At 40.8% G+C, this 13,309-nt stretch overlaps 1 protein-coding gene across 1 annotated transcript; it reads left to right on the top strand.

Moving 5' to 3' along the window:
* Nucleotides 1–2,457: 2,457 nt before the first annotated feature.
* kcnk1b (potassium channel, subfamily K, member 1b) lies at nt 2,458–9,610 on the top strand (the record flags this gene model as incomplete). Its single annotated transcript, XM_080532672.1, has 3 exons — nt 2,458–2,812; nt 7,761–8,156; nt 9,351–9,610. 3 exons carry the CDS (start codon nt 2,458–2,460, stop codon nt 9,608–9,610), a joined length of 1,011 nt encoding a protein of 336 aa, XP_080388798.1.
* Nucleotides 9,611–13,309: the final 3,699 nt, after the last annotated feature.

Consider the following 13,309-nt stretch of genomic DNA (forward strand, 5'->3'; position numbering starts at 1 on the left):
CGGTAGGCAAGCAGGTCGGCAGAGAGGCAGATGGGTGGCCGGGTCTGAGTCCTGGAGCAGAGGGGGACTCACACTAGCGCTAGAGTAATAACCAGATACTAGAAAGGTCAAGAGCAAGACTAACTTGATACGACTGACAACAATCTGGCGATGAGTGGATGGAAAGCCGGGGTTTAGATACAGAGTGGTGGTGAGATGATGGCCAACAGGTGAGCAGAACGAGCAGGTGGAGATGATGACTGACAGGGGGGAAACCGGAGCCTGGCCATGCCATCACACAACATAAACAGACAGACAGGGACAGACAGGAGAGAGGGAGGCACTGGCGCCCCCTAGATGGAAGTGGAGGGCATGACAGCACTTTAGCATTTATGATTACGATCACTGTGAATTGTCAACCATGTTACTAAGGATACTATCTGATCGTATAATGAAACATCCTGTGATATGTGTGACAGGATGATACAAATAATGTATTTGAACTCGTAAATATCTGTTTATTTGAACTGATAAATCATAAATATCTGTTTTCCTTTCCGTATTCTGCTGTCTGTTCATCTTTGAGTCCAGATGTTAAATATAGACGGTGACCTCACTTTTACAGTACAGGAAAGTGTTAAATATAGACCAAAAAATGCTAAACTTGCAGAGGAACAGGGGAAATTGTTGAGTAGTGTGTCATACTGTTACTTACTGTTACACTAGGCACAAACAGGTTCTTCTTGTTCCAGTGAGAATGACGCACCGACAGCTGGTAGACAGATAAAACTGTATAGACTCAAGAGAGGATAGTAGGTGTGGTTACACTGTATCTATGGCCAAACAATGCTAGACTAATCTGATGCACAAACACTGCCCCACCATGGTGGGGGGCAGTGTGCATCATTTGACGCCAGTCTAGCAATTCGGTAAAGGTTGTTGCCATAGAGACATTTTGTCAGCTAGAAATGTGGCAGAGCAGAGGGAAAAGACAGAGTGGGTGAAAGAGAGAGAGAGGGAGATCTGGAGAGGATTAGGATTGGTGATAATAAAGTTAATGTCTTGCCCTTATTGGAACAATTGTCAGTCTAGGTCTACATTGTCTTCTGATAGTTTACTGTCAGCACCACCTCAGGCAGAGGAGGGTCACCCTTGGAATCTGATTGGTTTAAAGGTTTCTTCCTCCCAGGGAGTTTTTTGTTGCCACTGTGTGTTTTTTTGCTTGTCTTGCTTTTTGGGTGTCTATGGTTCAGTGTTAGTTAAGGTAAAAAGCGCTATAGAAATACATTTGATTGATTGATAAAGTTGTCAAAAAAACTAACCTGGTAAAATGACGGTTAACTTAATGAAAATAGATGAGCAAACAGTTGGTCTCAAGTTACAAATGTAGCATGAAGTGCCTACATAAGCACTGCATGAATGAATGGTCTTTATTGTCATTGCTATAGTACAGGTACCAAACAACGAAATTTGGGAGGGGGGGCTCCCCTGGTGCTAGGAAAGAAAAAAATAAAAATGCATGACATGATAATGCTATGGATATGGAGGTGTCCAAGGATTCAAATGAGAGTACAGTGATTCCCGCAGAAATGAAATATACTTTGGGGGAACGACTCGGGGCTGGGGGGGGGGGGGGGTGCGGGGGGGGGGTGCCCCCCCATTATACTTTGGCGGCCCCCCAAAGTATTAACATGCTGTGGGAATCACTGGAGTAAAGGAGTGGGGTTTTGGAAAGCCACCACGTGTGACAGAAACACTGTGTCGTCTCTCATTGCCTCTCTCAGCCTCTCTCTGCCTCTCTCATAGCAGCAGGTAATACATTATGTCATGACAAATGTCAAATCCCCAGTAAGGCAAATGTTATTCACTACACCTTACTATAAAGAAGAAAGAAAATGTGTTTCCCTCCATAAGCAGTACGATTGTGTGGCTCTATAGCACTACAGGATTTCTCATCGATGATCACCCCAGACAACAGCACATTTTGAAAAGGCTCATATCCAGAACTGTTCAAAAGCGTGCCGAAGCAAGCTGACCCGAGCTGACTCGAGCTGAGCCGGGCCCTGTAGTGGAAAAGCACCATTTGTCGGTGTCCTCAACTGTCGTTATATTACCTGTGAGGGGGAGAAGAAGGAAACTGACGTCACGTCACGCCAGTCACACCCCCGTCTCCACCCCCTGCATCGCCCTGCTTCAGACTCATCCAGCCAGTGAAACTGATACTCTGCACAGACGGAAAAAGGGGAAACACACAGTGACTATGAACTAAAACGGAAGCTTTCTCATACGCGGTCGTCGTTGACATTTACATTTTTGGCATTTAGCAGACGCCTTATTCCAAAGCGACTTACAATCAATGATCGAATCGATCGAATAACGACACGTTGTTACTCATTGTAAGTTTTTCCCCCCCCGACTGTTTATATGATCGCTTAAGTTAAAACTGTTTTGAACGAATTGAAGAACAAAAAAAAAAACATGTTACAATCTCTGACCGGCAATTCTTGCGTGCGGTTGATTCAGAGTCACAGATCGACGTGGTATTTCTTAGTTCTAGTCTTGGGGTATGTCCTGTATCTGATGTTCGGCGCGGTGGTGTTCTCCTCCGTGGAGCTGCCCTACGAGGACCTCCTCCGGCAGGAGCTGCGGACCATCAAGGGACAGTTCCTGCAGGACAACCCGTGCTTATCCGAGGAGCGCCTGGAGCGCTTTCTGGAGAGAGCTCTGGAGGCCAGTAACTACGGAGTGTCCATTCTCAATAACGCATCGGCGATGTGGAACTGGGACTTCACCTCTGCGCTGTTTTTCGCCAGCACTGTGCTATCCACAACAGGTGAGTTAGTAACAGTAACAACTTCACATTTCAGCTGTTTTCAAACAACCTACCCAAAACATATACATGTGTCCGAATGCATAAAGTGATGCAGATCATCTTCATCACGCACTAACTAACCTTCATCACGCACTAGAATTATAAGGTTCTATCTCCATTTTTGTCCAAATTTAGTTTTTTTTTTTTTTACATAATCTGATCCATTAGGTGTTTATTAATGCCTGTGTGGTGTTATTTTTAAAATGTTGACATTTTTGAGCTAGTAATTCATAAAATACAAAGGTTCCATCTCACAGAACATAATGGAATGTCAAAACTTTGACGCTCAATATCTCTGAACTGCCCTAAACGGAGATAGAACCTTATCATTCTAAACGGAGATAGAACCGTATCATTCTAAACGGAGATAGAACCTTATCATTCTAAACGGAGAGAGAACCTTATCATTCTAAACGGAGATAGAACCTTATCATTCTAAACGGAGATAGAACCTTATCATTCTAAACGGGGATAGAACCTTATCATTCTAAACGGAGATAGAACCTTATCATTCTAAACGGAGATAGAACCTTATCATTCTAAGCTCACCATTTCATGATTGGGAGCTTTAACCATCTACTGACTCTCCTCATTGCTGCCCTGTTTGGTTGACTTTTATTTATGATCGAAAATATGATTATTGTATGTCTCGTTGCTTGCTCTTAGATTAGGTTTGAAAAAGGGCCTCTGTTATCCGTGGTGGCCTATTTTACAGGCTGAAACTGAAACCGAGGGATATGATCGGCCAGATCGTATCATTTTGCTTAAATGCAATACAATCAAATCTAGGCCTACCTACCCCCTGACACGGAACTGTACTCCCCAGTGGAGTGACACGTGGTCACCTGAGATCTGCAGCTGGATCTCATTTCATTATGCAAGATGCTCTTTCCACAGTCAATAACACACCATGTACCCTTCCAACATTGTCTTTGCAATGATCCTAGGAAGTTCTCACGTTGAGCAGTATCTTCACACCAAAAAGATAACCAATGCATAAGCCATTAATGTAGGGTTGCCACCTTTCAGTCAGAGAACTAAGGGACACCCCTCGCAGTAGGGGCCCCGCTCCTCGGGACCACGACCACCATGGGCCCAAGGGCGGGGTGGGGGCGCCAGTGCTAGTAAATCATAAGTTAAACATCGTTTCAATAAAGCCTTAAGGGCTGCCAAGTTTCACCAAAAGTTTGGAGTGAGATTTTTGGGCGGTGGAGCGACCCAAAACTGTGCACGTGTGCCCCTCTGTGCCCCTCAAAACCCCAAAACTGTGCCCCTCTCTCCCACACAATTATTTGTGCTAGTTTCCTGCAATTTTACATGTTGTTCATAATAAACCAGCACAAGAAATACAAATAATTGTAACATTTGATAAAACAAGACAAATTCAGACAATACATCATATTTATGTAAGTCTTAATAAACAAATACAGTAGCCTACAGAGTCTAAAAGAAAATTGGGCCCCATCAACAGGGCCCCTTGGTCAGCATTTTTTGGGGAGGGACCCCCAATTGTTGTATTTGAATTGTACATTGTATTTAATAATAATAATAATAATAATAATAATAACAATGTTATATTATGTTACATTAGAGAAACAAAAAACAGTTACCAAAACTGTAAAGTTGCAACGTAGGCCTATCATCTCACCCAAATTAAGTGAATATTAAGTGAATTTTAGAAACGGTATGCCATAGTGTCTTTGAGATAAAGGATACAATCCGTTTTCACACTCGTGTTGAATAACAGAAGATTAATGGAGCAGGGAAAACATGAGTGTGAGGATGGAGGATGATGAGCAAAGTCCCATCATGGATATTTCACTGCCAATCTCTCCTCCATCACCCCGAAAAAGAGAACAGACGATGAAACAACTTGCGATTTGAAAGTACCAGGCTACCAGATACGTACATGCACATATTTTGCAACCAGGGTTGCCAGACGGAATTGACCATTTCCAGCCCAACCAGTCTAAAAGCTGCCGAATCCACCCGTCCAGTGTGACCATAAGTAGTCCAATCTGGCAACACTGCTTGCTACGTTCTAAGATTTACGTGCAGCTCGAGTGAACACAGGTTCTTCCAGCAGCGCGCGCCTCCCGCTTCGATTGCAGACTCAAGTTAACGCGTGTGCAGAAAGATGCCACGAAACTCGTGTCCGGTAGCTTTATTTAAAGGAATTTCTCAAATAAAAGACTTGGCAGCTCTGTATGATATATTGGAGGAATCACGCAATGCGGGTGGATTGAAAATACGGAACAAACAGCGTTCCGTATTGGTTCAAAACGGGACGCATCTTTTAACTGTCAGATACGGAACGATTCCGTATTTTAAGGGACGGGTGGCAACCCTACATTAATGACATGTTTGATGTTTCATACTGATTCAGTATACAGTACAGGCCAAAAGTTTGGACACACCTTCTCATTCAATGCGTTTCCTTTATTTTCATGACTATTTACATTGTAGATTCTCACTGAAGGCATCAAAACTATGAATGAACACATGTGGAATGATGTACTTAACAAAAAAGTGTTATTTTAGATTCCCCAAAGTAGCCACCCTTTGCTTTTTTGTTGTTAATAAAATAATTGTTTGTTGTTGTTAATAAAATATATAATAATAATATTATATATATAATAACATATTATTATTAACACATATTATATTTAATATTATTATAATATATTTTATTTACAACAAAAAAGCAAAGGGTGGCTACTTTGAGGAATCTAAAATATAAGACATATTTAGAGTTATTTCACACTTTATTGTTAAATACATAATTCCTATGTGTTCATTCATAGTTTTGATGCCTTCAGTGAGAATCTACAATGTACCAAATAGTCATGAAAATAAAGGAAACACATTGAATGAGAAGGTGTGTCCAAACTTTTGGCCTGTACTGTACATAAGTGATTTAAGTTATTAAATGGATAGGCAGGGATGTGGCTAAATGCTTACCCTTTAAGTCATCAGTTACTGAACAGCCTAAATATAATTTAGTTCATTGTGATTCAATGATAGGCCCATAACGATATATACCATCTTATCTTGCATTGCGCAAAAGGCTTGAGTAACATTCTCCTTTGTAGAACTTTGGTCCTGATACGAGTAATGACAGCAGTTTAGTTCTCTTTGACTTTTCAATGTGTAGTCCATTTTACAATTGTGTGTGTGTGTGTGTGTGTGTGTGTGTGTGTGTGTGTGTGTGTGTTGTGCCTCAGAGCTACGTGTTCTGTTCCTTGTTTAGTCAATAGACCACAGTTACAATATACTGTATGTAGGTAATGTATGTCAAGCATCCAGTTAGACAAGGTTCTGTGGCCCATTGTCATTCAATACTTTCAGAGTCACAAGTAACTCAAGTCACCCACCACCAGCCCCACGCTGATGGAGGTAGATTTGTGTCTTAATGTTGCAAGCAAAACAAATATAATTTACAAGCAAAAAATAATAATTGCAGGCAAAAAAAGTATTTTGGACAAAACATCTGACTTAGTTGGTAGTTAGCTACTTTGAGGTGATTTGGCCACAAATGTTGAACTTTGTCTCTTGATCCTATTCACACCCTTAGATATTTTGCTATCAGTGGTTTCCTTCCTACGGTACTTTACTATCAGTTTCTATCAGTGGTTTACTAAGGTACTTTACTATCAGTTTGTTTCTATCAGTGGTTTACTAAGGTAGATGATGTAATGTCTCCTATTTGCATGTTCTTGTTGAAGGCCCATGGCATGTTGAACACTCATGATAGGTCAATTTAATGTACCTTCCCATGTGACTGCTGTATGCTCAAAACACAAGCTCCGTCTCATCTGCCCCTGTGGCTTTAATGTTTATTTAATTTTCAAATGTTCTTGTGAGGCAGTATTTCATTTTAGGATGATGCAATTCAACCAACAAGGACACAGAGCAGGAGGACATATCACATGTACATACATGTACATTTGGCCATATTGTTTACCTGTCTGCATTAGATGTTGGTTTGTTGTTAGTATTGCTTTATAGCTCAGGCCAAACTCACAGTTTTCTGCTGCCATCACTACTACTGCTTTGCATTGTGGACGTGGAAGTTATGAGAATATTGGGAAAGTGTAATGAAGCCATTGACAGTAAGTGGTAGGGGTGCAGCGGCTCAGTGGTTCGGTATGAACCTCGGTTTTTGGGTCACGGTTTTGGTTGGGTTTCGGTACGTGTTTTGTGCATAAGGAGAAAAAAAATGATACTATTTATTTACAAACTGTTACTTAAACTGTTGCTTATACTTTAACATTCAGACACATTCCATAATATGACTGGTATATTGTATAATATTAAAAATATAAATATACAGTATATAAACAAAAAACACTTTCAAATGTAAATAAAAATAAATAAATAAACACTTTAAAATAGAAAAAGTAAGTAGTAAGTGCCTAAAGTAGTACAAGTGCCTCTTAGCCTTGACTACTGGTATAGGACAGGAAGAAATAGAAGTAAAAGTGCACTTTAGCCATGACAGCTGGTAGCCCATATGCATTATGTGCATATTAGGCGCATATACGACACACGTGAAGCGATGCTTGCAGTAACGTCTCTATTCACTGTTTTCGTTCCCTCATCACTGTATTCAATGCCAAAACTGAAATGAATGACCCCACAATGCAGGTTTGTAGCAAACCGGGGCTTCCTCAAACTGTTGCCATGTTCTCAACTCCTCAAATATTTGAACAAGAAGCAACTGCGTTCCCGACAAACTCCGACTTTCAATGGAATGCAGCTTAAACCGAAAAAAGTGGATGGCGAACCATACGGTTCAATATGAAATCGAGAACCGTTGCACCCCTAGTAAATGGCGTAACTTAATTTGGGGATGAATGTGCCCTGTAATGTGAAGTTGTTCTAATTTCCTGGCTATGTGTGCTTGCAGGGTATGGCCATACAGCACCACTGTCAGATGGAGGTAAAGCCTTCTGTATCGTGTACGCTGTTATCGGCATCCCCTTCACCCTCCTCTTCCTCACCGCCGTGGTGCAGAGGATCATGGTCTTCAGCACGCGGAGGCCCGTCATGTATGTGCACATGCGTTGGGGCATATCCAAGCCACTGGTGGCCATCGTTCACGCGACGCTGCTGGCCATCCTAGCAGCCTGCTGCTTCTTCCTCATCCCTGCCGCCATCTTCTCAGCCCTGGAGGAGAACTGGAACTTCCTGGAGTCCTTCTACTTCTGCTTCATTTCTCTCAGCACCATCGGGCTAGGAGACTACGTGCCCGGAGAGTCCTTCAACCAGAGGTTCAGAGAGCTTTACAAAGTGGGCATCACTGGTGAGTGTTCAAAGTTGACGGTAGCTCTGGCCTCTTATTAGAGTGAACTACATAACTTGATTAGTAGCAAATATCCAATACCCAGAGGCTCTGACGTTTCTTGGAGAGTTTCAAGGCCTGGTAAACCACCCTAGGCTAAGGAAAGAGAAATAGGCAGATTTGAACATAAATGGGGGGCTTGAATATTTCATGTGAAATAGACTTTAAGACAAGCTTTTTCCCTTCATTAGCATGGGATTCAGTCACATAGTATACAGGAAGTGTGGGAATTTGGACAAAAAAGGCAATGCTTGGTAAGGCACAAGGTCTGAAATCAGCTACTATCTAGATAGTGCACTCTAGTTGGTTGTGTCACCTGGATTGTAAACTATCTATCTTCTATGTAGAGGCTCAATAGTGTTACAGGGTGACCAATGGGTGATCAATGATGCTTGGCACATGTTTTGGAATAAACCAGTGGTCCTCTGTGGCTCACTTGGTAGAGCGTGGCGTTAACATCGCTAAGGTTGTGGGTTTGATTCCCGCTGGGACCATATATACTGAAGAATTGATGTACTCACTGCAACACGAGTTGCTTTGGATAAAAATGTCAGCTAAATGGCATATATTATTATTAAACCCAATACTTAATATAAATGCTGCTTGCTCTAATCAACCCTTTCTCACTCCCCCTTGTGGTATGAACACATCACAGCCACAGGGAACAAGCAAGCACACACACACAGTGCTGTGGAACTTTCCATAGTGTGAGGCTGTTCATTATTGTTAGTGGGCCAGTGATGAGTTAGAGAAGAACTAGAGGTGATCCATTCAGTATAATGTATGTGGGGCACAGTGAGCAGAATGTTATGATGATTGATAGTTTGTTATAGATGATGACATCACTTATATTTGTTTGTATAATGGTGTAGGAAGCAAGGCAAGTTTTGCCTACACTGTGTCATTGTGCTCCTGTAATGAACAGTTAATGTTATTCCCCGGATTCCTTTCTAGACAAAGCCCTCTCTCATTCCCTATCTCACACCCACCCTCTGTCTCCTCTCCTCCCTCTCATTGAACATTAATTTATGTTCTACTTCACTCTGTTTATGCTCTTACTTTCACCCACCCACACTACTCTCTGCAACTACTTCTCTCACCCATTGATAATAATGATATTGGTCCCACTCGTTAATAATAACCCCTTCCATCCAGTCTACCTGCTCCTGGGGCTGATCGTCGTGCTGGTGGTGCTGGAGACCTTCTGTGAGCTGCAGCAGCTGAAGCAGCTGAGGAAGATGTTCTACCTGAAGAAGGACAGGCCCCAGGACCGCCTAGCCATCCTGGAGCACGACCACCTGTCCTTCACCTCTGTGTCCAACTCTGCCTCGGGGCTCGGCGAGGACAAGGCCGAGCCCTTCGCCCACTTCCCTGCGCTGGCCTCTCCCGGTGGGGATGACCCCATGATCAGATAAAGGGAAGGGGAAGAGCTGGTGAATTCCGGGTCATATGAGGGTAGTGGGGTCATAATACTGGGCAGAATAGAAGTGTAGCTGTGAGTAGGTAATACGCCTCAGCAGTAAGGATGCATATTAGAAAGCTTGACATCAAACCACTGTTAGTGACAGACATTTCAGCGTATTTTATCGCTGAATCATTTAGGGAAAGCAAATATATCTTCCTTTATGAAAAGAAAACAATGAGATATTGTGCTATACTGCATAGATACATACACAGCAGAAAAATACTGTTTATATCCATATAAGTTAAAAGAAATACCTGTAGCTTTGTACATGTACAAAACAACCCTTAGACTTGAAAAAAGAACAAGAATAGTGAACTTTCAGTAGGTCATTATTCTGGGAAATTGAAGTGTAATAATATCATACATGTCTTAGGACTTGATATTCTAGTTAAAGTGGTGTTTTACAGAATCTGTAGCATGCATGTACCGGTATTCAGGTCAAAAGTATCAGGTATACAGTATCACATTTCATTGTGAATGTCCTGAAGACATTTGTTTGCTAGTGTATTAACTATCCAGTTTTCAATGTTATTTTGAGGTAGTTCAATGTTATTTGACTCGCACTATATTTATTGATCTGAAAGGGACTTGTGTGTACTTGACTGTAGTCAACAAGATAGAGAAGCTGTTTTAAAGGGAACAAGATGGAGAAGGCATTTTTTAAAGGGAACAATATAGAGAAGCTTGTTTTTAAAGGGAACAAGATGGAGAAGCTGTTTTTTAAAGGGAACATGATGGAGAAGCTGTTTTTTAAAGGGAACACGATGGAGAAGCTGTTTTTTAAAGGGAACAAGAAAGGGGCTGGCCTCTCATATTGTATCATCAATCACTCAGTGGTATACCACTCAGTAAAGGTAAAACACCTGGTTTGACATTGTGTAAATGTCTGAAATCTTCATCCCTGTATGAAGTAAGAGGCATAGGATTAATATTGGTTGGATTGGATTCAAATGTGTTTTGTTAGCAGACGGTCAATACACAAGGCTTGTTAACTGCTCTGTGCAGCTGCTCTGTGTGTTAATCTAAGACATGGAGTGAAACAATTTTGTATGATATTTTAGAAAGAAGATGCTATTTTTGAGGATATCAAAATGAATGGTGTGTTTGTAATTTATGCACTTAGTGTTGCAAAGGTACTCGAAATTATCCGTTTGAGAGAAACTTGAGAATAGGAAATGCTTTTCAGTGGAATACAGTCGTAAGATTCTTTTTAGATCTATCCAATAATGGACATCAGGGAATATAAATTAATTTGGTTGTACATATGTGTCATTCAATATTTGGAATGTATGTATGCATGTATGTATGTATGTATGTATGTATGTATGTATGTATGTATATGTATGTATGTACTGTATGACTATACTGCACAACTCTGTCTTAAAAGCATATTTCTCAGATGGAGAAGACTGCTACAGTGCTATCACCAGTGTACTTCCTCTGTGATAATCTCTTTAATGGGCAAACTGGACCACACCTGATTGTATTGCTAGACCTGTTTGTCTGTGCATCTCTCAATATGATGTAGGGCATTGGTCAATCAAAAATATTATCAAGTTTAGGGTGAAACAAAATAACATTACTGCAAGAAGTGAGTGTACATCCACTCCAGTTTAGTTTCAATTGTATCATAGGAAATATAGTTTATGTGTGCATATTCAATATATACAGTGGCTTCGGAAAGTATTCAGACATTCAGATATAAAATAGATTATTTTGAGCAAATGTTAATGGTGTCATAGCAAAGGGTCTGAATACTTATGTAAATTAGGTAATTCTGTATTTCAAATTGTATACATCTGCAGAAAAAAAAACATAAAAACGTTTCTTCGCTTTGTCATAGGGTATTGTGTGTGGATTGATGGCAAATCAAATCAATTTAAATTGAGTCCTTAACACAACAAAATGGGGAAACAGTGAAGGGGTATGAATACTTTCCGAAGCCACTGTTTGCACTGTATGCACACAATTATTTATAGATAATTTATCTAAGAAGTGGGTGAGAAGAGGCAATGAAAGACCCTCAGATTAAAGACATCCAGAGACATGATTAAGAAGAGATGCACTCTTGTGAAAACATGAGAGGCAATGATTTGCACTTCAGACTGAGCGCCTTGTGTGTCGTAACTGTGACACCATTGTTCTAACAAGGGTCAGTGGCATTGTACAGCCTGTATACAGTAGCTAGATTGGAATAATATGTTATGAAATATTGGAATCAAAACCAATATCCATATAATATATGCACACATAAGACAGAATCTTATGGATATTGGTTTTGATTTCAATATGGAGCCCATAGCTGGAAACTCCATGTCCATTGTTGAGACGTTTCGTTTGTACGTGTTGTGCAGACCTTTCGAATGTTTCAGCCGTTCTGTTAAGCTGCAGTTCTGCCCCAACACATACACAGTACACAGTACAAGCCTTTAAGCCTGTCAAGAATGTATTTTTGGAATACAGGTTGACCAAAAAGGTGTTGTATTTAACATGTTGGTACTACTTTTATTAATTGGCCAAAAAGAGAATGATGGCCTCACTCTGGCCAAGAGCATTTGAACTGTGAGTATCAGAAAGATTGCTTCATTGTCCAAATGTATACATATAACACCACATTGGTCTTGTTAAACATAGGATATAGGGAACATAGTGAATCATACAGTAAAATGCTTTTGTGAGGTTACCATCAGGCACTGAGTAATGTGTTACGCAAATGACAAATTGAAGCAAACCATTACATCACTGCTTCCATGCTCTGACATCAATATCTATAAGTCACACAACATGTTTTATTAAAAGCCGATGAAACACATTTAGAACCATAGATCTCTCTCTTCACAGATTTGCATGTTATAGTGCACAGTTGTTGACTATAGTGCACAAGTCAACATGTACAGGGCCTAGACCCAGTAACATGATTAATATACCGTTTATTTCAATGTAATAATGAAAAAAGGCTGATAAATAATTGTGGTCTGTAAAGCATCAAGGTGTCTCTGAAATAAAGTCATAGTTTATTACAAATGAATTACTGTCCCTGACTTTTCCAGCTCTCAATTGTTTTTTCTTTGATCATTATGTGGGTCTTGTGTGTGTGTGTGTGTGTGTGTGTGTGTCTGTGTGTGTGTGTGTGTGTGTGTGTGTGTGTGTGTGTGTGCGCGTGTGCGTGTGCGTGTGCGTGTGTGTGTGTGTATTGAGTTCACCCCGTAGATGCAAGATGCTGAACTTGAGTACCCCAGCACCGGCTGGCAGAGTAGCAGCTGATGGGGAAGGTTGCCCTTGGCGACAGTGGCTGTTTCCCACAATAAAAAAAGAAGATATCCGCTCCATCTGCTCATGTCCTCATGGTAAAATATAAGTGATTCATTTAGAATCATTTGGAAGCATAACACTGTGAAATTCAATATAACATGCATGACATGGAAAGAAATAAAAATAGATGTGAATTGTCGGGAAGACAGGTTGTTGTATATGCAGAGCATGAAGGCAAAAGGTGAGAGAGATGGTCAGATAAACAGATGGGCAGATGCTAATGAATGTGCTTTGATATCCCAGGCCTTGATGTGATGACTCTTCTGACTGGAGAAGACTAAATGGCACGGTTTATTATTTCCTGTCATTCTACTCATCTGTTTGGAAGACATACAGA

This window comes from Nansenia antarctica (assembly GCF_963989245.1).
Source record: "Nansenia antarctica genome assembly, chromosome: 1".
Taxonomy (NCBI): domain Eukaryota; kingdom Metazoa; phylum Chordata; class Actinopteri; order Argentiniformes; family Microstomatidae; genus Nansenia; species Nansenia antarctica.